General features: G+C 45.4%; 1 protein-coding gene across 2 annotated transcripts in view; it reads right to left on the bottom strand.

The window, feature by feature from the left end:
• The window catches only part of USP43 (ubiquitin specific peptidase 43), an 83,781-nt gene that overhangs the window by 16,479 nt on the left and 40,104 nt on the right, over positions 1-27,198 (bottom strand). Inside the window, exons 8-14 of one of the 2 annotated variants that reach the window (XM_054459042.2) lie at positions 26,416-26,527; positions 20,095-20,198; positions 13,047-13,124; positions 12,052-12,178; positions 11,597-11,945; positions 3,357-3,515; positions 1,077-1,241 (exon numbers count right to left, since the gene is read on the bottom strand). In XM_054459042.2, coding sequence (XP_054315017.2) covers positions 1,077-1,241; positions 3,357-3,515; positions 11,597-11,945; positions 12,052-12,178; positions 13,047-13,124; positions 20,095-20,198; positions 26,416-26,527 — 1,094 coding nt within the window. The remainder of the gene's footprint in view (positions 1-1,076; positions 1,242-3,356; positions 3,516-11,596; positions 11,946-12,051; positions 12,179-13,046; positions 13,125-20,094; positions 20,199-26,415; positions 26,528-27,198) is intronic. The other variant, XM_054459043.2, reaches the window with a different exon arrangement.

Here is a 27,198-nt window from a genome sequence, read left to right as displayed (position 1 = left end):
GCTGAGGCAGGAGAATCGCTCGAACCCGGGAGGCAGAGGTTGCAGTGAGCCGAGATCGCGCCACTGGACTCCAGCCTGTGTGACAGGGTGAGACTCTGTCTCCAAAAAAAAAAAAAAAAGGTATAAATACACAGTTAGATAAAATAAGTTCTCATGTTTAATAGCACAAGAAGGTGACTACAGTTAACGACAATATATTGTATATTTCAAAACAGCTAGAAGAGATTTGAAATGTTCCCAGCACAAAGAAATGATAAATGCTTGAGGTGACGGATATTCTAAACACCCTAGTTTGATCATTACACATTGTATGCATGTATCAAAATATCACATGTACCCCAAATATATGTACAATTATTATGTGTCAATTTTTTAAAAAACAATGGTTAAAGCAGAAGCATTAAAAAAAAAACAAAACAAAAAAACACCTCTCCACTCACTATCCACTACACTTAGAATACAGTCCAAACTTTATACCTCTAGCTCAGAAAGGCAGGTTCTGACATGGCCCCTGTCCACTCCTGCTCTCTCTACTCCTGGGTGTCTCTGCTCCGGCTACAGCTCTGGTTTCTTCTGCACCTCACACATCCAGTGCTCACTCCCAGCCTTCACCCTGGAGGGCTCCTCTCCTAGAACACACCCCTAGGCTTCTACACAAGTCACTCTCTCTCACTCAGAGCTCTGCTCAGTGTCACCCCCTAGAAAGGTGTTCCCTGCCCGCCCTATCTCCCGGGTCCTGTGCACCCTCCCTCTTCCACCCCGGGCCTGGATACCCTCTTCCCTGATTCTTTTTGCCATTCTTCCTTCTTTAAGTACCATGTTCCCAGGTTTACTTGTTTATGACAGTAATCTACACGGGGGCAGAGAAAAGGTACCTGTGGCTGGAGGGTAGAGGATGGGGAGAAGTGGGCAAGGAAGGGCAGGTCATAAAAGATCCCATTTAAGAGATGAACAAACCTCTTGTAATGATGGACCCTTTCCATTCAAGGCTATGAAGTGACAGCACTTTCACACAGAGCAATAACAACAGACATTACAGAAAATGAAAATCAACCAAGCACATTTAACCGACATACCCTTTTCCTGATTGCAGAGGCTGTTGGTGAAGATGGGAGAGTCGGGAACCTGAGGCAGGGAGGGGCAGGGGGCAGAGCTCCAGGACAGCAGGCTTCCCCTTGTGCTGCCAGCGTGGCTCCCGAGCCGTAGGAGCCAGTGATCGGACAGGGAGGAGCTGGTAGAGCCTGCGGAGGAAACACAGAGAGGGAGGCTGAGCCCAACCCCAGCCCTTCAGAGTCCTAGCGGAGCATCTCACAGCCAGATCCCCATTCCGGCCCCATCCTTCAGCCCCGGAACTACAGAACCAGAACAGAACTGCAGAAACCAGTCAATGACGAGAGGGGAAACCTGTGATCGGGTACCAGTGTGACTAAGCTTAAAAGTTTAGGGACCCAGCACTTTGGGAGGCCGAAGTGGGTGGATCACGAGGTCAGGAGATCGAGACTATCCTGGCTAACACGGTGAAACCCCGTCTCTACTAAAAATACAAAAAATTAGCCAGGTGTGGTGGCAGGCGCCTGTAGTCCCAGCTCCCTGGGAGGCTGAGGCAGAAGAACGGCGTGAACCCAGGAGGCGGAGGTTGCAGTGAGCCGAGATCGCGCCACTGCACTCCAGCCTGGGCGACAGAGCAAGACTCTGTCTCAAAAAAAAAAAAAAAAAGTTTAGGGAGAGGCATTTGAGCACAAAAAGGAAAGCATGGGCTGGGCGCAGTGGCTCACGCCTGTAATCCCAGCACTCTGGGAGGCCGAGGCAAGCGGATCACCTGAGGTCAGGAGTTCAAGACCAGCCTGACCAACATGGTGAAATCCCGTCTCTACTAAAAATACAAAAAATTAGCCGGGCGTGGTGGCGGGCACCTGTAATCCCAGTTAGGAGGCTGAGGCAGGAGAACTGCGTGAACCTGGGAGGCAGAGGTTGCAGTGAGCCAAGACCACGCTACTGTACTCCAGCCTGGGCAACAAGAGCGAAACTCCATCTCAAAAAATAAAAAACAAAACAACAACAACAAAAAAGGAAAGTATGTTGACAAGCTTTGAAATGCTTTCCATGAAATTACTTGTCACCAGCTTTGGCATTCTAAATATGTTTTTTGTTTCTTTTTCCAGAGCCAAAGGACTGTATTACTCAGAGCTGTAGCCAGAGGCAGAGTAACAGTGTTTTATTAGCAGTACCAGGGCCCCAGTACGCACAGTTCAACAGGTAATAAGCCATGTTACAGGAGTGTATCCCAAGTTTAGGGAAACCAAATCTTTTACAGTGGGCATTAAGGGTGCCTACACTTTGCACCATAGGGATACATTATCTTTATTATACTGGACAGTAAGAAAACCTTCTTTTCTCTAATAGGGCAGGTTTTTAATTCTTTCTTCAACAACTCCTTCTATAAATGGAAGCTAGACTTGCGTTAGGATTGATTTAGACCTGCTGAGGACTCTTGGATTTATTTGGCCATTTTCTGATAACTGTTAGGAGAAAATCTGCTTAATTTTTTTTTTAATGCTCTCTTGTCCCAAAGATAAGGACAGTTGGTTTGCAGCATGAAACAAATCACATGAAAGGGTCAGTTTTGGCACTTTCTTTCTCTAGACTTCCAAGCAAGTTTGAGGCTAATAAATGAATTGTTTGAGTGCAGTAGTGTTTAAACAGCTACCTTCGAGAGGCTGAGACGGGTGGATCAAGAGGTCAAGAGATCGAGACCATCCTGGCCAACATGGTGAAACCCCATCTCTGCTAAAAATACAAAAATTAGTTGGGCATGGTGGTGGCACATGCCTGTAGTCCCAACTACTTGGGAGGCTGAGGCAGGAGAATCGCTTGAACCCAAGAGGCAGAGGTTGCAGTGAGCCAAGATCATGCCACTGCACTCCAGCCTGGTAACAGAGCGAGACTCCATCTCAAAAAAAAAAAAAAAAAGCTACCTTTCCTATAAAAGTCCTGCATCCTTTATAACTGCCCTGCCTTTCCAACAGGACTGACATCAGTTAATATTACACACACCTCATAAAACCTGCTGTGATATGAGTGAGATTAGGAATACGGAATTCCACACTGCCAAGTGTCGCCTGCCCTGAATACAAACAATTATTCTTTTCCCCTTTCCTGAATTATAATCCATCCATTCCACACCCTGGTAAAGGAACAACGAGTCTATGCTGCTCAGGTTTCTACAGCAGCATCCCGGGCTTCCTCTTTCAGATCCTTGCCAACCTCTCCTGGTCCTTGATGTTCAACTGAGCCTCTTCCCAGTTCTTAAAGTGACGTCCCCACACCCCCCTCCTGTCATGAGCAGCAGCACCTACCTCTCATGGAGCTGCTGGCTGACCAGGGAGGGATGCTATTCCGCTTCTGATAGAACAGGATGTAAGCCCCTCTGGTGTTGACCTCATCTTCTCGAAGCGGTTCCACCGTGCTGTCATCATAACTGTACCACTGGCCATCTAGAGAGTTCCGGCAGTAGGCTGCAAAGGTCCCATCCCCAAGTCTCAGTTATTGGAGCCCCAAAAGGTAGGAAGACATTTCCCACTGGCATAGCTGAAAAAGCGGTATGTTTAAACCAGAATGAGAAAAAAACAGTCCATTTTTGGCCAGAAATGAATTTTTTTTGGAATCAGAAAAGATCAGTAAGTTATACCCTCAGATTCTTACTATAACAAGTGCTGTTATTATTTTTATATTTATTTATTTATTTATTTATTTTTGAGATGGAGTTTCGCTCTGTCATCCAGGCTGGAGTGAAGTGGCGCGATCTCGTCTCACAGCAACCTCCACCCGCCAGGTTCTAGCGATTCTCCTGCCTCAGCCTCCTGGGTAGCTGGGATTATAGGTGCCTGCCACCACACCCGGCTAATATTTATATTTTTATTAGAGATGGGGTTTCACCATGTTGGCCAGGCTGGTCTCGAACTCCTGACCTCAGATGATCCACCCACCTCGGCTTCCCAAAGTGCTGGGATTACAGGCATGAGCCACCATGGCCGGCCAAGAGTGCTGTTATTTTACGTTGAATATTCTACCCGTTCCTCAGGCAAAATCTCAAATAAAAGGGAGCTCCCAAGTTAGGTAGCCAAACAATAATGTCAGCGTTCACCCCATTTCTTCTGAGAAGCTTCAAAATGCATATCTCTGATTAAGCATGCAATAAAATTGAAGATGAGACTCACAATTGGGCTTATGGCATACCTCTTTCAAAGAACTGAAGTCAAACATCTCAGGAAAATTCATACATATTCTCACCATTTCTCAAACAACGACAACAAAATATCCTTTTCCTTGCCCTCTACGTGTCAGCAAATGACAGCATAACCCAGTAATCTGGAGGTTTGCAAACTTTTCCCATAAGGGACCAGATGACAAATATTGAGACTTTGCAGGTCACATATGGCCACATATGTTCTCTGTCGCATATTCTGCGTGTCTTTCTCCCACTTTTAAAATTGTAAAAACCATTTTTAACCCATAGATTATTAATAAAGGGGGGAAAAAAAACAGCCCAGGCATGGTGGTTCACGCCTGTAATCCCAGCACTTTGGAAGGCTGAGGTGGGCAAATCACAAGGTCAGGAGTTTGAGATCAGCCTGGCCAACATGGTGAAACCCCATCTCTACTAAAAATACAAAAAACTAGCTGGGCATAGTGGTGGCCATCTGTAATCCCAGCTACTTGGGAGGCTGAGGCAGGATAATCGCTTGAACCCGGGAGGCAGAGGTTGCAGTGAGCCGGGATCATGCCACTGCACTCCAGCCCGGGCAACAGAGTGAGACTCCGTCTCAAAAAACAACAACAACAACAACAACAAAACAGGCCCTACACTGGATCCGGCCCGTGGGCCACAGTTTGCTGACCTCCACGCTAATCCAAGCCAGCCACCTAGGAGTTCATCTTTGCTCTTGTTTTTCCTTTCCACCCCACACCTAATCCAAAAGCCAGACCTACTGATTCTACTTCCAAACTATGTCTCGAATATCTTGATTGTCAATACCAACATCCCAGCCAGTGGTGTCTCTCACTCAGCCCCTGAAGCACCCTCCTAACTGGAATTCCAACTTCCACTCTAGATCCCTTCTACACATTGTCCATACAGCAGAGCAACTAGTTTGATTTGTACACTAGATTATGTCTTCACTCCTCTGCTTAGAACCTTTACATGATTTATCACCCCTTTGGGAAAAAATGCAAACTCCCATCCATGGCCTACAGTGCCCTGCCCACTTCTCCAGCCCCCCACCTTCATCACTTACCCCTGAACAGCTGCACTTCATCCAGGCTCTCATCATGTCTTAAACACACCGAATGCTTTCTGCCTCAGGGCCTTTGCACATGCTATGAGCTCTGCTCATAATGCAATTCCTCCCATTATTCACATAGCTAGTTCTGTCTCATCTCTGAGCTCAGCTCTGAGCCTACATGTGACATCCTCGGAGAGGCCTTATGTCTATCACAGACACAGTCAATCAGTCAATCAGTCGCCCTTTCAAAATGTCAGGTAGTGAAAGTGCTAAAATGATAAGCACCTTTTTATTGTCTGTCTCCAAAGTGAGACTGAAGTCCCATGAGGGCAGGCCTCATATTTGTCTTGTTCGTCACTGAAGCTCCAGGACCTACTGCAGGGTCTGGCATAGAACAGGTACTTAATATATATTTGTGCAATGAATTAATGAGCAAAGATCCTGGATTTCTACATAGTTTGGTGTCTTCCAAATTGCCAGTCATCAGCCCATCAGGACACTGGTAATCAGTGCATTTAAAAAAAAATGTTTAATAAATAAAAAATGAAATATTTTAAAGCTTTTTTTTTTTTTTTTTGAGACGGTGTCTCGGTCTGTTGCCCAGGCTGGAGTGCAGTGGCGCGATCTCGGCTCACTGCAAGCTCCACCTCCTGGGTTGACGCCATTCTCCTGCCTCAGCCTCCCGAGTAGTTGGGACTACAGGCGCCCACCACCATGCCCGGCTAATTGTTTTGTATTTTTATTAGAGACAGGGTTTCACCATGTTAGCCAGGATGGTCTCAATCTCCTGACCTCGTGGTCCACCCACCTCGGCCTCCCAAAGTGCTGGGATTACAGGCGTGAGCCACAGCGCCTGGCCAAAGCATTTTTAAAATTAAGTAATATGTTATTCTGGAATAGAATGGACCAAGGTATATCACATGTAGTAAATTTAATTATCAACTCATGAAATTCTGTTTAGTCTTAATCTATGTATGTACACATAAACACACATACGCACATATGTAAATGGATGTGCACATCAGGAGGTCATGATGGAACCTAGTGTTTCATTTTGCCATTTAGTCAAGTGCCTCATCATAATATCTTATTTTATTTAACATCTTTTAAGTTTATTTTGATATGTTAAATGGCAAACAAAAATCCACTAAAAACATAAAATACATCTATGGTATGATAGCATTTATGTAAAAGTATACGGCACCTTGAAAGCTACCAATTATTGGGGCCTACCACATGAGAAGCGTCTTACATATGTTAGTTCTAGTCATAAAAATCCCTAGCTGGGCACGGAGACTCATGCCTGTAATCCCAGCACTTTGAGACGCCAAGACGGGCAGATCACGAGGTCAGGAGTTCCAGACCAGCCTGGCTAACATGGTGAAACCCTGCCTCTACTAAAAATACAAAAAATTAGCTGGGTGTGGTGGCGTGTGCCTGTAGTCCCAGCTACTCAGGAGGCTGAGGCAGGAGAATCGCTAGAACTCGGGAGGCAGAGGTTGCAGTGAGCCGATATCGCACAATTGCACTCCAGCCTGGGCCACAGAGCGAGACTCTGTCTCAAAAAAAAATTAATATCTGATACGGCAGATGGCATCTCAAGGAATAAGATTGGCTTTTCCATTAGTAGTGATCTTGGGACAAATTGGCAACTCCCAGAGGATAAAGTCGGATCTCTTTCTCTCAAGAACATTAAGAAACTCCAAATCAAGGATTTAAATGTAATAAGCTAAAACCAAGTAGAAAACTCAAGAAAAACACTTTTTAATCTTAGAGTGAAAAAGGCTCTCTAATCATGACTCAAAATCCAGAAGACTTAAAAGAAATGATTGATAATTTTACCTAGAAAAGCAGAAATAAAAACTTTCTGCATGGCAAAAAATTTCCACAGGAAGAGCCAACTGACAGATGTTACACAAGGAACACATACTTGCAATTTATATTACAGAAAAGAGGTGAATCTCATAGTGCATTAAGAATTAGAGCATCTAGAAATTGATGGGAAAAAGACTAATAATTTATTTGAAAAACAGTCAAGGATATGGATAGACAGTTCACAGGAAAGGAACCATAATGGCTCAAACATACGACAAGATGCTCAAGCTCACACTATTAAGAAGCTAAATATTCAACTTACACTGAGATACTATTTTCCTCCTATTAGATGAGCAAAAATCCAAAAGTGTGATCACACACTCTACTGGAGAGGCTATAGAGAACCAGGTGTTCTCTTGCTCTTAACAGAGTGCAAACTGCTATGACCCTTTGTGCAGGACATCTTGTTCGTGCTTATTACAACACAGACACAGCTATTCCAATTCTGAGAATTTATCCTGCCAATAAACTTCCATATGTAGAAAATGACATATCTAAAGGGTTATGACAGCAATATTTGTGTTTTTTTGTTTTTTGGTTTTTGGTTTTTTTTTTGAGACAGAGTCTCACTCTGTCACCCAGGCTGGAGTGTAGTGGTGTGATCTCGGCTCACTGCAATCTCTGCCTCTGGGTTCAAGCAATTCTCCTGCCTCAGCCCCCCGAGTAGCTGGAACTACAGGCACATGCCACCACGCCTGGCTGATTTTTGTATTTTTAGTAGAGACAGGGTTTCACCATGTTGGCCAGGCTGGTCTTGAACTCCTAACCTCAAGTGATCTGCCTGCCTCAGCCTCCCAAAGTGCTGGGATTACAGGCGTGAGCCACCACGCCCGGCCGACAGCAACATTTGTAATAGTAAAAGAATGAGTCAGTCCAATGTCCGTCTACAGAGTATTTAATAAATTGTTATATTTATTTAGTGCATTTACATTTATAAAAGAAGATGGAGAAGCTGTCTAGAAATGAGGACATGAAAAGATTTCTAAGACAGATTTTCAGGGAAAAAAAAAAAAGCTTGGTGCAACACAGCAAATAGTACTTTTACTTAAATTAGGGGGTGGGAAGGAAATATATAAAATCAACACATATATACGTATATATAAAAATATACTCACAATTGCTTGTATTTGCATAAAGAAATTGTGGAAGAATAGTACACAAGAAACTACTAAAAACAGTTACCTAGAAATGAGGAGGGGATAGATGAGGAACAAAGATAGAATCGAGACTTGTCACTGTCCATCTTTTTTAGGCTGTGTGAATTTTGAAATATAGGCATGCATTACCTATATTTAAAATGAAATTTTACCACATTACCACATTTAAAATGAAACAAAAGGCATTTGAGATTTCTAAAAATCTGAAATGTGGTAGAATTATCACACTTCCAAGAAGCAAATAACTAAAAAGGAACAAATATGTCAAAAGACGTGAGATAGAAAGCAACAGCTCAGCTTTGAGGGCCCAGCAAGCAGATGGAGTGGAGGTCACACACTCGCCTCTGCAAGGAAGGGGTTCAACACAGAGTGCCTGGGGGAGGTGGGGGGGGTGCAGGGGGGCAGGAAGAGGGCCACCCACTAGCTGCAGCCCCAGAGGCTCAGTACTGGGTGTGTCAGAAACCACAAGAAGCCAAGCCAGGTGAGGACCCAAAACAAAACCAGGATGCTCTGAAAAAGAAACCTAAGACTAGGCCAGGCACAGTGGCTCACGCCTGTAGTCCCAGCACTTTGGGAGGCCAAGGAAGGCAGATCATTTGAGGCCAGGAGTTCAAGACCAGCCTGTCCAACATGGCGAAACTCCGTCTCTACTAAAAAATACAAAAATTAGCCAGGCGTGGTGGTGAGCAGCTGTAGTCCCAAGTACTCGGGAGGCTGGGGCAGGAGAATCACTTGAACCCAGGAGGCAGAGATTGCAGTGAGCCGAGATCGCACCACTGCACTCTAGCCTGGGTGACAGAGCGAGATTCCATCTCACAAACAAAACAAAAAAAAGCACAAAGATATTTCCCCGACCTGAAGATCACCTGCAGACACACAGGTCCCCTGAATGCAGGTCTCAACACAAGCAATGAAAAAGACCCACAGGTAAGCACACTCCATGAAATTCCAGAGCACCTGTGAAAAAGAACCTGAAAGCTTCCAGAGAGAAAAATATATCCTATCCTAGACAAAGGAACAGAAATCAAACTGGCCTGACCCATTCTCAACAGCAAAACCCTACTCCAGACCACATTCCACACGGAGCAACATTGTTGATTTTCAATCAAGGACTTTATGTCCCACCAGGCTATCAATCAGGTGTGGGAATAAAGGCATTTCCTGACACGTAAGCACTCCAAAGGTCAAGCTCCCATCATCCTTTCCTAGGAAGCCACCCGAGGGTGTGCTTCACCTAAATGAGGGAGTTGACACTCATCCACAACACCCTACATGGCCTGGGGACTTGTTCATATCAGGAATCACTCATCTTGGCAGGGCAGAAGCTACTGACCCTGGAGCCAGGGTGGCCCAGGTTTGAAGCCCAGGCTCTGCCATTTAACGGGCAGTGCAAATTGTCTTCAGGGAAAAGATTGTGTATGTTGGCGCCGATGAAAACAAGTGGCCCAGGTCTTACCCAGGGCTGTGCTGGCTGCAGACACTGCCCTGCCTCCCGCCTCGCCAGTCCCCTCTTCCCCTTGGGCTCCTCTCCCTTTGCTTTTAGTATTAAACAGGCTCTTTCCTGGCAGGTGGTGGCACACTGTGTGTGCAAACACAGACCCAGGAGATCTCTGCAAGGGGAACCTCCCAGGAACTGCGTCCCTTCTGCTGCCAAACCACCACCCCCCAAATCGGGCATTCTGCTCTTTAATGCTCACCCCAGGAGGGGTCTGATTCTCGCTTTTGATAAGGCAGATGCCAACGCTTCTCACTCCTATGCAACTTCTAACTCCCTGCTGTGGTTTTACATCACTGCCCTTAATTTCTGTGGGGCCACCCTGTGAGTTTATAGATGGGGAGGCAGCACGTTCAGCATGGGAAACGACAAGGCCCAGGTTCCAGCTGTCCTTATTTTCACCACTCATGTGTGCACGGGGACTCATTCAGCCATAACGCTCTTAGTAAAAAAAAAAAAAAAATCTGAGTAACAAAGATGCCTCCCAAGATATATATGGGCCTCAAGGGATTCCTGCTGAGCTATTTTCGGCCCAGAGAAGTGAGACAGGGGAAGTGCCTGGACAGAATGGTCCCAGCAGTTACAAAGGTGGCAAGCCATCATCTGGAGCAGGACAGCTGTGGAAGAACAGGCTGGCACCTCACAGCAGCATAAGGCTGCCACTGTGAGCTGAAAGTGGCTTTGGTGGACCCCATAACCTTCACCGTGACCAGCCCAGGCTGACCCAGTGTAACCCCACCATCCAGCACATCTCTGTCCACTCAGGTGGTCCCCAGCCAGTAACTGCATCCTCATTTCTCTTTCTCCATGGGGGCCTGTTCCATCCATTCTCCAATGGTGGAAATCATGCCCTAAACCCCCTGGACTCCTAAGGCTCACCCCGATGACCCTCCACGCTATCTGCACAGTAGAGACACTCAATTGCCGCAGCTACCAATAGGCTTCTCACCGTCACTGAGAGGCCCTGGTAGGGGAGAAGCAAACAATGACATAATCGAGAAAAATGATCCATCATGACACTCTCTGAAAACGCTCAAAGGGATGATTATGAACGATTGAGAAAATCTGGCCATTGGTTTCTGCCCTTCCCTTCATCCGCTGCTCTGAAATTCCCCAGAGGAATAAACATGAAAAGTACCCCATAGAATAAAAGGATACCAAATCCGATAAGTAAGCTTCCTCACGCTGAATCGCAGATAAGAATGAACGTCACTCTCTCGGTTCCAATAATGACCTCCCATATTTAATATGGTTGAAAATTTGGGCAGTAACTAACCTCTGTTTGTCGGTTTATTTGTTTTGGAGACAGGATCTTGCTCTGTTGCCCAGGCTGGAGTACAGTGGTGCAATCACGGTTCACCACAGCCTCAGCCTCCTATCTCAGCCTCCTGAGCAACTAGGACTACAAGTGTAAGCCACAATGCCTAGCTCATTATTTTTTTCATTTTTTTGTAGAGACGGGGTCTCGCTTTGTTGCCTAGGCTGGTCTTGAACTCCTGGCCTCAAGTGATTCTTCCACCTCAGCCTCCCAAAGTGCTGGGATTACAGGCATGAGCTACTCCATCAGGCCTAACTTTACATATTCCAACCTCCAACCTAACTCAACGTCAACTCTATAGCTGGGACAAGGTCCCTTCTGCTCTCGCACATGCCCTGGTGTGCGGTGGGTGAGGGGTCGGATCTCAATAAATGCCCCAGGGAGCTCAGCATCCGAGCAACACCCATTCCAGGGACATCTCGAGGCTGTGGCCACAGCTGCATTTGCAGAAAGGCAAGGCAAGGCTCACCTGTGTAATGCCCACCTTGCAGGTTGCCGTGGTGGTTGCAGACGGCGTACAGGTCGTACAGGAAGTCCAGCGGGTAACTGGTGGGCAGGCAGTCCGGCTGCTTCCAGGAAGGCCAGGGGCCTAGTCCTGCCTCGGGGCTGGTGCTTCTCTGGGCCACATGGGGAGCCATGTTGAGTCCAGAGAGCGGAAACTTCACCAGCGTGGAGAGCTTGTTTCTTCTCTCGCCCACCTGGCAGAACCTCTTGAGGTGGATGATGAGGATGTCAGGCAGCGTCCACAAACTCAGCTTCACCATCCCCTGCTGCAGGACTTGGCAGTGGGGACACTTCCAGGCGTCGTCCTGGGCCAGCTGGAAAGCAAACCACCCGGACTGTGAGGCCCCCGTGGCACGTGGCCAACCCACCAAAGGCAGCCAGCCCCCTTCCCGGCTGGGGCATGGACCCCCGGGGTGGGACCTGCTCCTCCTTGGTGTAGAACTGAAAACATTCATCCAAAGTACAGCTGTGCTGCTGGTGCGCCTGCTGCTGCTGCCACACGCTGTCGGCATCTTGCGCCCGCTCCTCCTGGAGGCTCCCGAACAGGCTGCACGGAGAGGACACCCACGGCGTTCAGGAATTTCCCGCTCCCAGACGGGTTTCGTCTATGTCTCTACTCACAGCAAACCCGTCGGAAGTCATTGGCCAGGCCACACTACCGTGCCCTGCCTATGGGTTCCTGGAGAGCTGCAGGCATCCTTCTGACTCAGCACTATTTTTACTGGAATTCTCTCTCCCCCACCAGCTCCTACAGGGCAGGTCCTTGGCTTATTCATCTTTGTTTTCCTCATCCTAGCACAGGGCCTGGCACCTAGTAGTTGATCAATAAATACTTGCCGGACTGAATGATGTCCTTTCTTAAAGTAAGGCTGATGCCCTCAGTGTTACAGAGGTAGCCAAGTATGGTGATGAGGAGCATGGACTCCAGCCAGAGGGTCTGGGTTCAAATCCCAGCTCTGCCAATGTACGAACTGTGTGCCCTCCAGCAATTGCTTAACCTCTCTGTGCCTCAGTTTCCACCTCTGGGAAATGTGGATTACAGGAGTACCCACCCCAGACCACCCACACATAGGGTGTGATTAAGATTAAATAAATCCCCTATACACACATGAAGTGTTCAGAGCAGTGACTGGCACGGGGTGAGTGAGTGGGTGCTACGTAACTGTCTACTATGACTGCAGTTACTACTTCTGACATCACCCACCACCACCACCGTCACTCCTTTCCTCCATTCCTGTCACTGTTATTTACATACAGAAAATTCTCACTCAGGCATCTCGCAGGAACGGGTTACACTGGCTCAAAGATGTGTGCACCCTGCCTGCAGCCGTGCTGGGGGAAGCTGCGTCCAGGGAAACCTGGGCACACACAGGCCCTGTCTCAGCTCTGCAGGAGGCAAATTCGCTTGAACTCACCGCTCCTTGACAGAGCTGTCCCACTCCACCGCCAGCTTGACATGTGGAGGGCCTCCTGGCCTCCTGAGATGCAAAACCCTGAGAAGAGAACAAGGGAGCCCATCAGAAAACACGGGGCCTCCTTCCCAGAGCTCTTCAGGGCTCAGCAGTCTCCCCCGCAACCCGGGACCAATGTTCCAAACAGAAATACCCAAAATTGCCTGTAAGCCAAGGTCAGCTATCCTTGGAGGCTGCTAAGTCTGCTGAAGGCTCCGTCTCAGATCTTCAGACCTACCTCATAGTGCCTTCCCCTCATTCCCATTGGAGCTTGTGAGCTCTGTAGATTTGGGGTTACTTTGAGGAAATAGATCAGCTGTTCCACTGCAGCCCCAGCTACCTTCTGAATGTCTATAGAGCACTTCTACTTGACCAACCTACACAAATACCCAATACTGATGATGCCCAAAGAGAGCTGCCACCTTTCCCCCCACTGCAATGCAGAAGGAGCACCTTTAAGCCCCCCTCCACAACCTAAGAAGTCTTCACCTTCCACACCCTCCAGTGCATAGAAAATCCCAGTGCCTGTCAACCTGTAGCTCTTTCCAACTACTTGGGCCCAGCCCATTTCAGAAAAGGTGGATCAGCCTCAATACAGAAGAGATGGGAAGACAGCAAAGTGGAGGACATGAGGTTTTATCCCGAAATCAATAGGAACAGATACAAGTGATGGCAACGTCCTCACCCAAAGGAGTGTTTCAAATGTGTTGCAAGAAAAGGGGGGATGTCAGATGAGTCCCAAGCTATCACTAAAATGATCTGATAAAAGTCCTATGGCTGAGCATGGACAGGTCTGAGCTGGAGTTGTGGCACCTTCCTGCGGGAGCCAGGAGGGAGCGAGGAACAAGGCATGTCTGGGAGAAGTTCTCCCAGCCCCGCGAGCCCTGATGCATTAGGAAAAACACTGACTGCCCCCTCATTTTCCTGTAGATGGGGAGAACCATGCTGTGGGGATGTTGCTACCTCCTCATCCTCACTCCTTCCAAAGGAGGAGAAGTGCCTTATCTGATTGGTGGGATTGTAGGAGAACGTGGGCTCTACCTCCTGTCATTAGGCCTACCTATGTCCTATAAGCTAGCCACCTGCCATTCTCCCCCATCCATGCCTTGTGTTTCCTGGAAGCAGCTCTGCCTTGCAGGTGGAAGACTGGAAATATGTGACAAATATTCCATTCTGAGGAGACAAACTGAGGACCCCTAGATCTAAGCTTCTTTCTTTAGGTCCCCCAAATTCTCCATTTCCACAACGAGGGAGACCTGCCATTGGGGAGATCTGCCTTGGCAGAGGTCCATGGGTGCATAATTTAATTCTGGGGAAACACATTTGGAAGCCCAAATTGGACTCACATCTAAGCTGCATCTTTAAACCAGTCTTACTAATAAACCTAAAATTTTCATCTCTTTCTGCCTCAATCCACAGTCTACTTTTCAACTGGAATTTAAACATGGAAGTGGAAAACGAAAACTGCTACTTTCATGCTCCAAGTTTATTATACAAAACTCAGTTTATTGTACAAAACTCCTGAGGTCCCAGAAAGAAAGAGGTGTGGCTGTCACCCAACTTCCCTCTTTACATGGAAATCAGATTGTCACTAGAGGGTCAGATTATCTGCCCCGACCACAGCTCTGATACAAAAAGAAACGGGGCCTTATTCAATGTTTATGGAGTGATGCTACTCCAAGAAATGTACATACCTAACAATCCCCACCCTTAAGGGGCTGATAGGCTAATGGGAGGAGCACACAAAGAGATCATTCTAATGCACTCAGGTGTCTGGGGACACACACCCCAGGCTGCTCTGGAGGACAGATGGGCAGGACTTTGCCAGAGGAATGACTGAGACCTCAAAAGCAAATGCAACATAAACAAACATTGAAAAATGGGATTTAATTAAACTAAAGAGGTCTGCACAGCAAAAGAAGCCATCAACAGAATAAAGAGGCAGCCTACAGGATGGGAGAAAATTTTTGCAAACTATGCATCTGACAAAGGACTAATATCCAGAATATATAAGGAACTTAAATCAACAAAAACAAATAATCCTATTAAAAAGTGGGCAAAGAACATGAAAGACACCTCTCCAAAGAAGACATACAAGTGGCCAACAAACATACTAAAAACTGCTCAACAGCACTAATCATCAGGGATATGCAAATTAAAGCCACAATGAAATACCATCTCACATCAGCAGATGGCTATTATTAAAAGGTCAGAAAATAACAGATATTGGCAAGGATGCAGAGAAAAGAGAATGCTTACACACTGTTGGTTGGAATGTAAATTAGTTTAACTCCTATGGAAAAATGTATGATGATTTCTCAAAGAACTAAAAATAGAACTACCATTCAACTCAGCAATTCTGCTCCTGGGTATCAACCCAAAGGAAAATAAATCATTGTGTCAAAAAGACACCTGCACTCACACGTTTATCACAGCACTAGTCATAATAGTAAGGCCATGGAGTCAACCCAGGTATCCATCAATGGTGGATTGGATAAAGAAAATGTGGTACATGTACACCATAGAACACTACACAGCCAAAAAAAAAAAAAAAAAAAAAAGAATTCCTGTTTTTTTGCAGCAACATGGATGAAAATGGAGGCCATTATCCTAAGTGAATGAATGCAGAAACAGAAAATCAAATACCACATGTCCTCATTTATAAGTGAGAGCTAAACCGTGGGTACACATGGACATAAAGACGGGAACAATAGATATTGAGCACTGCAAAACGGGGGAGGGAAGAAGAGAGAGAGGGTTGAAAAACTACTTATTGAGTACTATGCTCACTATTTGAGTGATGGGTTATATAGAAATGCAAACTCCAGCGTTACATGATATATCCATGTAAAAACCTGCACATGTACCCATGAATCTTAAAAAAAAAAAAAGTAAATAAGTGAGAAGACAACATTCACCCAAGAAAGTTATAGAAATAAAAATAAATGAATAATAAACAAAACTTTAAGAAATTTTTATCTTTATTTTTATTTTATTGATTTATTTATTTTTGAGACAGAGTCTTGCTCTGTTGCCCAGGCTGGAGTGCAGTGGAATAATCTTGGCTCATTGCAAGCTCCTCATCCCGGGTTCAAGCAATTCTCCTGCCTCAGCCTCCCAAGTAGCTGGGATTACAGGTGTGTGCCACCACGCCTGGCTAATTTTTGTATTTTCAGTAGAAATGTGGTTTCACCATGTTGGCCAGGCTGGACCTGAACTTTTGGCCTCAAGTGATCCACCCGCCTCGGCCTCCCGAAGTGCTGGGATTACAGGCGTGAGCCACCACGCCTGGCCCAAAAATTTAATGAATTTTTTTAAAAAGTCAGCCAGGGGAACCAGAGAGGAAAGGGACACACAGGTGGAGGGGCTCAGCAGTAGAGGGCAGGGTGTGTGCCTTCTACTGGAAAGTCCCAGCACAGTGAGGGACGGGCCACGTGGGAGAGGCAGTGCCTTGTAGGTCACCTTCACAAGTGTGAACTTTATCCCGTGGGCACTGCGAGGCCACTCAGTGGTTTATAACACGTAGGCGATTAGAAGGGGTCAGTGATGATGCCAGGTTCCTAGCCTGCGGTCCTGAGTAGATGGTGGTGTCACCATTTAGACACAAAGATGGGAAATGAAAAGCTTTAAGCAAGAAGAGTTCAGACTGGCAAGTGTTTAGTTACCAGTGTCTATGAGGCATTTAAATAGGACAGGCAGGTCTGCAATCCAGAGAAAAATCTGGGCAGGAGATATGGATCTGGGAGACTTTGGCCTAAAGGCGGTAGACAGAACCAAGAGTAGGGTCACCCAGGGATGGGGCCAGGCATGGTGGCTCACGCCTGTAATCCCGGCACTTTGGGAGGCAGAGGCAGGCAGATCGCCTGAGCTCAGGAGTTCATGACCAGCCTAGGCAACACGGTGAAACCCCGTTTATACTAAAATACAAAAAATTAGCCAGGGGTGGCAGTGTGCACCTGTAGTCCCAGCTGCTCGGGAGGCTGAGGCAGGAGAATTTCTTGAACCCAGGAGGCGGGGGTTGCAGTGAGCCAAGATTTGCCACTGCACTCCAGCCTGGGCGACAGAGTGAGACTCTTGTCTAAAAAAAAAACAAAACAAAACATAAAAAATACCCATAAATGGAACCCGGAGGGCCAGGGGTAGAATGCTGAGACCCAATAATATTTGAGCATCCCAGAGAGGGAGAGGAAGATTTCAAGCAGACAAAAAAAATTCTAGGAGATATATTTCTAGGTGGTATATACATACAATGGAATTTATTCAGCCTTCAAAAGGAAGGAAATTCTAATGCGTGCTACAACATACGTGAACCTTGAAAACATGGTGCTTAGTGAATTAAGCCAAACGCAAAAGGATAAACACTATGATTCCTGTTACCTGAGGCATCTACAGTTGTCAAATTCACAGTGACAGACAGTGGAGTGGTGGTTTCCAGAGAGTGAGGAAGAGGAAGGGGAGGGATGTTGTGTGATGGGTACAGAGTTTCCATTTTGCAAGATGAAAGATTTTTGGAGATGGATGGTGGCAATGGATGTATAACAAGGTGAATGTAACAATTCCACTGAACTGTACACTTTAAAGTGGTTAAAATGTAATTTTGGCCCTAAGTGGTGGCTCATGCCTGTAATCCCAGCACTTTGGGAGGCTGAGGCGGGTGGATCACGAGGTCAGGAGATCAAGCCCATCTTGGCTACCACAGTGAAACCCCGTCTCTACTAAAAATACAAACAATTAGCAGGGCCTGGTGGCATGCACCTGTAGTCTCATAGACTTGGAAGGCTGAGGCAGGAGAATCGCTTGAACCCAGGAGGTGGAGGTTGCAGTGAGCCAAGATTGCGCCATTGCACTCCAGCCTAGGTGACAGAGTGAGACTCCATCTCAAAAAAAAAAAGGTAATTTTATGTTCTGTGTATTTTGCCAAAAAGAAAAAAAAGAATTTCCTACAGAACAAGGAGATGTTGGGATAGGCATGGAAGAAGCAGGGCAAGAGCTAAATGGAGAACCCTGTGAAAGAGGTAAGGTCACATCAGATGCCAGAAAGAACTGTACCAGCAGGGCTGGGACTGGGATTGTGGGGTGGGGTGGAGATGGGAGTGGGGTGAACAGGGGCCAGACTGAGGTAAGATGTCCTGTGAATGGAAGGTGTGGGCCAGGAGGGGTGTGACCTCAAGAGGACATCCTTTAGGATGGTCAGCTTACTGTAGAACTCTACTCAATTCTAGTGCTTCTCAAACTACCTATGGTAAAAGACCAGTTTGATGGTTTGTTTCCAAACCACTGCAGACCAATACTTTTATAAAAAGAAATAATAGGCCAGGTGCGGTGGCTCACACCTGTAATCCCACCACTTTGGGAGGCAGAGGCAGGTGGATCACTTGAGGTCAGGAGTTCGAGACCAGCCTGACCAACATGATGAAACCCTGTCTCTACTAAAAATACAAAAATTAGGCAGGTGTGGTGGCACGTGCCTATAATCCCAGCTACTTGGGAGGCTGAGGCAGGAAAATCGCTTGAACCCAGAAGGCGGAGGGTGCAGGGAGCCAAGATTGTGCCACTGCACTTGAGCCTGGAAGACAAAGCGAGACTCCATCTCAAAAATGAATAAATAAATAAATCATAAATAATAAAAAAGTAAAGGGGGGTGAGGAAAGACATATAAAATATAAGTTCCATTTTTAAAAGAAATTATCATATCCATCATATTATAGATTGCTCTGTCATATTGCTTTAACATTCGTAAGTGCTTCTGCTCAAGTTCTTGTCACGGGCTGGTGACAATCAGCTCACAGGCTGGCAGTCTACAGAACCACTTTGGGTTATCACCAAGACTGAGTGTGGGAAGGGGGTTCCTCTCCCTGGGAGACCCAAGCAGGCCCTTGATGACCCTCCTCCTGCCCCCTAACTCTGTAAAGCAAAAGCATCTGCCAGCCAAGGAGGATATGGATGGGGTGTAGGTCACAGAACCTTCTGGCTCACCCACAACCCTGGTTCCTGGTCTTTTTACAAGGGGAGATGCCCATCTCAGTCAGGTTGAATTTGGCTGCCCAAGTCAGGAAATCAGAGGACCTTACTGAGAACCTGGGGGTCTATGGGAAAATAAAGAGAAGTGCCAGACAGTTCATTTATAGAGCAGAACTGCCCCATAGATGTTGCAATGACCTGGGGGTTGTTTTGCAAGGCCACACGCACCAGAAGCCTATCAAGGTAGCTACCAGAGACACAGCCACACTGGCTTTAAGCCTCAGGCACAGTCCACAGTCTCTTACAGATTAGAACCAATGAATCAGCTGTAGAATCTTCACATACCCTAGGGAGATATTCCTGTTGAATTCAGGAGCATGACCTAATTGAACGAATTTGGTGTTTTGGTTTGTTTTTGTTTTTGTTTTTTGAGATGGAGTCTTGCTCTGTCGCCCAGGCTGGAGTGCAGTGGCACGATCTCGGCTCATTGCAACCTCCACCTCCCTGGTTCAAGCAATTCCCCTGCCTCAGCCTCCCAAGTAGCTAGGATTATAGGCATGTGCTACCACGCCCGGCTAATTTTTTTGTATTTTTAGTAGAGATGGGGTTTCACCATGTTGGCCAGACTGGTCTCAAAATCCTGACCCCAGGCAATCCACCCACCTCAGCCTCCAAAAGTGCTGGGATTACAGGCGTGAACCACCATGCCTGGCTGAATTTGGGTTTTAGTTAGATCAATCTGGGTTCAAATTTGGGCTTGCCTGTTAACTAGCTTTTTAAGTGTGATCAAGTTAACTAACCTCTGAGAACGTTGGTGTCCCCCCCATCTTTGAAGCAGACATAATAGTGCTTCTCTAGACATAAGGGTTCAAAGCACAGAATATGCCCAGTGATCTAACATAGCGGCTGGTACTGGAGAGGTAAGTGATCAAGAATAACAAATACTACGAGCAATCTCATTGACATATACCCTCAAAGGACTCTGGTAAAATAAGAAAGGGAAAATAAGAAAGGGTTCATCAACTGACTGAACCTGGACCTTCCCCCTTACCTGTCAACTGCCCAGTGACAGAGGGGCCGACTGTCCTTCGGAGACAAATAGCTGCAGGCCACAGAGAGTCCCACGACACGGATGGAGAACAGAGACCCTAGGTTCTGTGAAGACAAAAACAGACATGGATCATTATGTAGCCCCTATATTGATTTAAATTAGACTCTAAAGTGGCGCATACGTCAAAAAACATAATCATTATTTTCCATAGTGTATTTTGAATATTCCCATAATAATTAGAATTCAAAATTAAGAGACAAAAACTTCATTTTTTTTCAAAGATTCACACTATACCTTGTAACGCAGTGATGTAATACTGTGTTTAATACCTTACATCTTCCCCTCAAAAATGAACACAGTGTGTTTAAATAGCAAATGCTTAACTGGAGCAGATACTGGTACATGTAATGGAACATAAATCAATTATGTTAATTGATTTTTAATAGGTAACTTAACCTACTTTATTAAGATGATTATCATCCCCACAATGAGGCAATTTTCTAAAAGCCAGCTCACGTATATTTTACAGACAAAGTAAATATTTATACATTTTAAAATAAGCCACATAAACAGATAGCACCTTAGTTATTATTCTAAGATATGTGTTTATTATATTCTAACTTTTCTGAAATTGAAATGAGGCTTACAATGACATATTTAATGGAAGATGTCTCTTAAAAATTCAATGGAATGAACAACTCAATTAAAAAATGGGCGAACATTTGAGTAGATATTTCTCCAAAGATGTACAGATGGCCAAGAAGCCCATGAAAAGATCAGCAACATCATTAGTCATTAGAGAAATGCAAATCAAGACCACGTTGAGGTACTACTTCCCACCCACTGGGATGGCTATAATTAAATTTTTTTTTGAGACAACGAAGTCTCACTCTGTCGCCCAGGCTGGAGTGCAGTGGCACAGTCTCGGCTCACTACAACCTTCGCCTCCCGAGTTCAGGTGATTCTCCTGCCTCAGCCTCCTGAGTAGCTAGAATTACAGGTGCCTGCCACTACGCCTGGCTAATTTTTGTATTTTTAGTAGAGATGGGGTTTCACCATGTTGGCCAGGCTGCCCTTGAACTCCTGACCTCAGGTGATCCACCCACCTCGGCCTCCCAAAATGCTGGGATTACAGGCATAAGCCACTGTGCCCAGCCTGCAATTAAATTTGTTTTAATTTTCTTTTTTTTTTTGAGATGGAGTTTTGCTCTGTTGCCCAGGCTGGAGTGCAGTTGTGCGATCTCGGCTCACTGCAAGCTCTGCCTCCCAGGTTCATGCCATTCTCTGCCTCAGCCTCCCGAGTAGCTGGGACTACAGGTGCCCGCCACCACACCCGGCTAATTTTTTTTTGCATTTTTAGTAAAGATGGAGTTTCACCATGTTAGCCAGGATGGTCTCGATCTCCTGACCTCACCCGCCTCGGCCTCCCAAAGTGCTGGGATTACAGGCGTGAGCCACCGCACCTGGCCTAATTTTTTTTTAATGGAAAATAACAAGCATTGGCAAGAATTTGGGGAAAGTGGAACCCTTATGCATTGCTGGTGGGAACGTAAAATGGATGGTACAGCTGCTGTAGAAAACAGTCCAGCAGTTTCTCAAAAGGTTAAATGTTGAACTACCATATAACCTTTAATTCTCTTAGGTGTATATCTAAGAGTCGCAAGGAGGGTCTTGAACAGGTACTTATACACCAATGTTCATGGCAGCATGATTCACAAGTCAAAAGAAAGAAACAACCTGAGTGTCCACCAACAATGGATAAACAAAATGTGGGATATATACACGACAGAATATTATTTAGCCTTAAAAATGAAGGCAGCCCAGCACGGTGGCTCATGCCTGTAATCCCAGCACTTTGGGAGGCTGAGGTAGGTGGATCACCTGAGGTCAGGAGTTTGAGATCAGCCTGACCAACATGGAGAAGCCCCGTCCCTACTAAAAATACAAAAAAATTAGCCAGGTGTGGTGGTGGGTGCCTGTAATCCCAGCTACTCTGGAGGCTGAGGCAGGAGAATCACTTGAATCTGGGAGGTGGAGGTTGCAGTGAGCTGAGATCACACCATCGCACTCCAGCCTGGGCAACAAGAGTGAAGCTCCGTCTCAAAAAAAGAAAAAAAAAAAATGAAGGAAATTCTGAGATATGCTACAACACAGATGACCCTTGAAAACATGACATTTAGTGAAATAAGCCAGATGTAAAAAGATAAATATTATATTATTCTAGTTATATAAGGTAACTAAAACAGGAAAATTCATACAGATAGAAAGTAGAGTGGTAGTTACAAGGAGCTAGGCAGAGGAAAAAACGGGGAATTGTTGTTTAATAGGTACAGTTTATTAGTTTGTTTGTTTGTTTGTTTGTTTGAGACAGTCTTGCTCTGTCACCCAGGCTGGAGTGCAGTGGTGCAATCTCGGCTCACTACAAACTTCTCCTCTCTAGTTCAAGCGATTCTCTTGCCTCAGCCTCCCGAGTAGCTGGGATTACAGGCGCCTGCCACCACACCTGGCTAACTTTTGTATTTTTAGTAGAGATGGGGTTTCACCGTGTTGGCCAGGTTGGTCTTGAGCTCCTGACCTCAGGTGATCCGCCTGCTTCGGGCTCCCAAAGTGCTGGGAGTACGGGCATGAGCCATCACGTCTGGCAACATTTTAGTTTTTTAATAGGTATAAAGTTTTTGTTTTAATCAGTATAGTGTTTAATAAAGTTTTTGTTGATGATGAAAAAATCCGGAGTATACACAGTAGTGATGGTGATACAACATTGTAAATGTAATTAATATACACTTATGAGTGGTTAAAATAAATAAATGTATATATCTTTTACCAAAATTTTTTTAAAAAATCAGTGGGGTCTTCATTCAAATAAAAGAAATAGGTGCTTAAATTTATCACTGATGATCTTGACAACCAGAAATAAAATAAAATTTTCCTCCAAACTCTGACAGAGGTAAAAGGCAGACATGTTTTCTTAAAAACCATGGAGGAAATATAGGTTGAATTATGAGAGGAAAACAAGAGAAAAGCATCATAATTCCAGGAATGAGGAATGACACATGGTAGGACAGAATGACCCGAAATAGATGCAGAGAGCTGTGAGCCGACCCCTTTGGCTGTGGGAGCTGATGTGTGCAGGGAGCATCCGCCACAAGGCTGGTGGGTAAACTGGAACTGCGCTGCAGGGGGTCTTGAGTGTGAAGGGCGGGGAGCTCATACGTCTAGCCAGACTCTAACCACGTTCCAGTTCATCTAGGGCTTCAACAAAGACGAAATCAACGTCTGGAAGTAAGATGACTTCAGGGTCTTTGAGGGTTGGCCATGGAAGGGTATTCTCCCTAAGGAGAATGTCAACTTAAATCTGGGGGAGAAAACTCTTTTTCCTCCGCCCCTAATGGAGCCTTGTTGTTTGGACAGCAAAAGCCAGCCATCATCACGGCACCAACATTTGCACAGAGGCAGCCTATTCTGCCTGCACACAAATAGTGCTGGCCTCACACACCCCCGTTTACAAAATACCATAAAAATGTTTGGGTAGCCAGGCATGGTGGCTCATGCCTGTAATCCCAGCACTTTGGGAGGCCAATGTGGGAGGACTTCTTGAGGCCAGGAGTTCAAGACCAACCTGGGCAACACAGTGAGACCCTATCCCTGCAAAAAATTTAAAATAATTAACCAGGCATGATGGCAGGTGCTTGTAGTCCCAGCTACTTGGAAGGATGAGGTGGAAGGATCACTTGAGCCCAGGAGTTCAAGGCTGCAGTGAGCTATGATCACACCACCACACTCCAGCCTGGCCAACAGAGTGGGACTCTATCTCTTTAAAAAAAAAAAAAAAATTGGCAATGATAGCTCTTATTTTTTTCATAATACATGCAAATTAATCCTATCCAGTAAACTGATCATTTTTGTAAGAAACTTTCCTGCTCTCAATTCTTGGCTAGGGAAGTTCATGTCCAAACCTTCAATACAATATGTTTAATCTCTTCAGTTCAATGTTGAGACTCCTGAATATATTCTCTTCAAATGACTATATTTGAACCAGTATTTAATATAGTATTAAAAGAATTATAGGTTAAGTGGGTGGGCTAGCCTGGAAGCCTCACAACCATCTAGAACACATCACTCCTACAGAAAATCATGTCTGACCATACATTTACCTGTGAATCTATGGAAAAGCATGTGTGGCTGAGTCAAAGGTTGCCTGTATTAGCATTTTGCTGGCCCCATTGATTGCTTGATCCATTTCTAAAATTGAAATTGGGCTGGGCACAATAGCTCACACCTGTAATCCCAACACTTTGGGAGGCTGAGGCAGATGGATTGACTGAGCCCAGGAGTTCAAGATCAGCCTAGGCAAAATGGTGAAACTGTCTCTAACAAACAACAAAAAAAGTTAGCTGGGTACAGTACCATACACCTGTAGTCCCAGCTACTCAGGAGGCGGAGGCGGGAGGATCACTTGAGCCTGGGAGGTCAAAGATGCAGTGAGCCATTACCACACCACTGCACTCCAGCCTGGGTGTCAGAGTGAGACCCTGCCTCGAAAATAAAATAAAGCTGAAATGACTGCAAAGGTATGGAGGCAAAAGTACAGGTGTGGCTGGGTGCGGTGGCTCATGCCTGTAATCCCAGCACTTTGGGAGGTTGAGGCGGGAGGATCATGACGCCAAGAGACTGAGACAATCCTGGCCAACACGGTGAAACCCCGTGTCTACTAAATACACAAAAATTAGCTGGGTGTGGTGGTGCTCGCCTGTAGTCCTAGCTACTTGGGAGGCTGAGGCAGGAGAATCGCTTGAACCCAGAAGGTGGAGGTTGCAGTGAGCCGAGATCACGCCACTGCACTCCAGCCTGGCGACAGAGCGAGACTCCATCTCAAAAAACAAACAAACAAACAAACAAACAAAAAAAACCAGGACAGGTGTGTGAGCAGGTAAGAGTAAGGGCAGCTGAGTTAAATGCTCACAGGAAAATAGTTTCATCCGGCCGGGCGCGGTGGCTCACACCTGTAATCCCAGCACTCTGGGAGGCCGAGGCCGGCGGATCACGAGGTCAGGAGATCGAGACCATCCTGGCTAACACAGTGAAACCCCGTCTCTACTAAAAAATACAAAAAAGTTAGCTGGGCGTAGTGGCAGGCGCCTGTAGTCCCAGCTACTTGGGAGGCTGAGGCAGGAGAATGGAGTGAACCTGGGAGGCGGAGCTTGCAGTGAGCTGAGATCGCACCACTGCACTCCGGCCTGGGTGACAGAGCGAGACTCCGTCTCAAAAAAAAAAAAAAAAAAAAAAGCATAGTTTCATCCATTGAGATAATCAGTAGCTCAAGGTTTGGGAGAAGGCAAAACTCTCACTGGATAGACTGACCTACTTGCAGAGGAGTTTCTAATTTGGGCACTTTGGTGGATCTGATCTACAGTACATTGAACAAAATCCTTTAGAGATAAAAGTTGGGACAAATGTAGTGAAGGTTTTTAACAAAGTGTTTTTTGGTATAAATCCTAAATCAGACATATGGTTTTTGCTGAGCAGGAAGGAACATGAATTATGAGGAATTATCTCTGAGATAAGATCTGTGTGTGCCCCAAATAAAAAGCTTTTACTACGGGAATAGTTAGGGGACAACAGGAATCTGACACAACTGACCTGTCCCTAAAAATTTCAACATCTTCTGTGTCAAGCAACCATCAGAATAGTTTCTGATATTATAGGAGCTAAAAACAAAAAAATCAATAGTTTTTAAACATGTTGTTTTTGTTTGGAAACTATCAATCTGAGAATAAATAAATAAGGCAAATGTTGTTTTCCTTTGAGTTATCTTAGTTTTTAAAAAACTGGACAAACTTATTTTAACATCTAGATTTTCATATTTGGACATAATCATCCATTTTAATTTTCCACAGAAATTCTATCTCAAGTCCCTTGAAATTGTTGATTTAAACATAAAAGTTACAATTTATTACAATATGCTATCTTCTAGGAAAAACTACGGTAAGCCGTAAACATACAAAATTGGGAATAATAATGTAAATGCTTAGGGAGTGGTGGAAAATGTGAAAAAAAATTTCGTTTTAATGTAAATGCCATTTTCCCAATGGTGTTTTGAAAGATTTAATAAGAAAAAGCTCTGTCCATGAAAGTTATTTTGCAATGGCACAAAAATAAAACACTACAGACCATAAGATGGTTACTTCCTTGCACATAAATCTAAGTCATTTTATAAAACAGTATGAGCACTCTTTAACAGCAAATTCTCCTCTCCTGAGCTACCCTAAATTCCACCCCTCCCAATACACACACCCACACACACGCATGCACACCACTGACCTGTAAAGGGGCCTCACTCTTCATAAGATGGCGGACCTTGCTGAGGATAGACTGCTGGAGCTGGGCCCAGGAAACAGCTCTGTCTTCCCTTATCAGGAAGGGTGGCCCAAACCTGAAAATCCAAGGAAATCGGGTTATCCCAGCAAAGGAAAAACCAGCAACATCCACCAGTCACGAGTGGTTGTTCTAACCCTGGCTTCCTGTCAACAGGATAAGTGACAAGAGCTAAGCACAAAAACTCAACAGCAAAAAAAAACAAAGAATCCCATTTAAAAATGGGCAAAGGGTCAGAATAGACATTTCTCAAAAAGACACACGTAGCCAACAGGCATATGAAAAAATGACCAACGTCACTAATTATCAGGGAAATGCAAGTCAAAACCCCAATGAGATATCATCTTAGCCCAGTTAGGATGGCTATTATCAAAAAGGCAAGAAGTAAGAAATGCTGGTGAGGATATGGAGAAAAGGGAACTCTTATACACTGTTGGTGGGAATGGAGACACCATAGAGAAAAGCATGGAGGTTCTTCAAAAAACTAAAAATAGAACCACCATGTGACCCAGCCATCCCACTACTGGGTATTTATCCAAAGGAAAGATCATAATGTCAAAGAGATCTCTGCACTCCTGTGTTTATTGCAGGGCTATTCACAATAGCCAAGATTCCAAATCAGCCTAAGTGTACATCAGTGGATGAATGGAAAAGAAATGAAAAAGAAAATGTAGTCTATATACACAACGGAATACTACGCACCCATAAAAAAGAAATGAAATCCTGTTG

This window comes from Pongo pygmaeus, chromosome 19, assembly GCF_028885625.2.
Source record: "Pongo pygmaeus isolate AG05252 chromosome 19, NHGRI_mPonPyg2-v2.0_pri, whole genome shotgun sequence".
Taxonomy (NCBI): Eukaryota; Metazoa; Chordata; class Mammalia; order Primates; family Hominidae; genus Pongo; species Pongo pygmaeus.
Note: the sequence above shows the minus strand (reverse complement) of the source record. Positions and strands in the feature narration are given on the sequence as shown.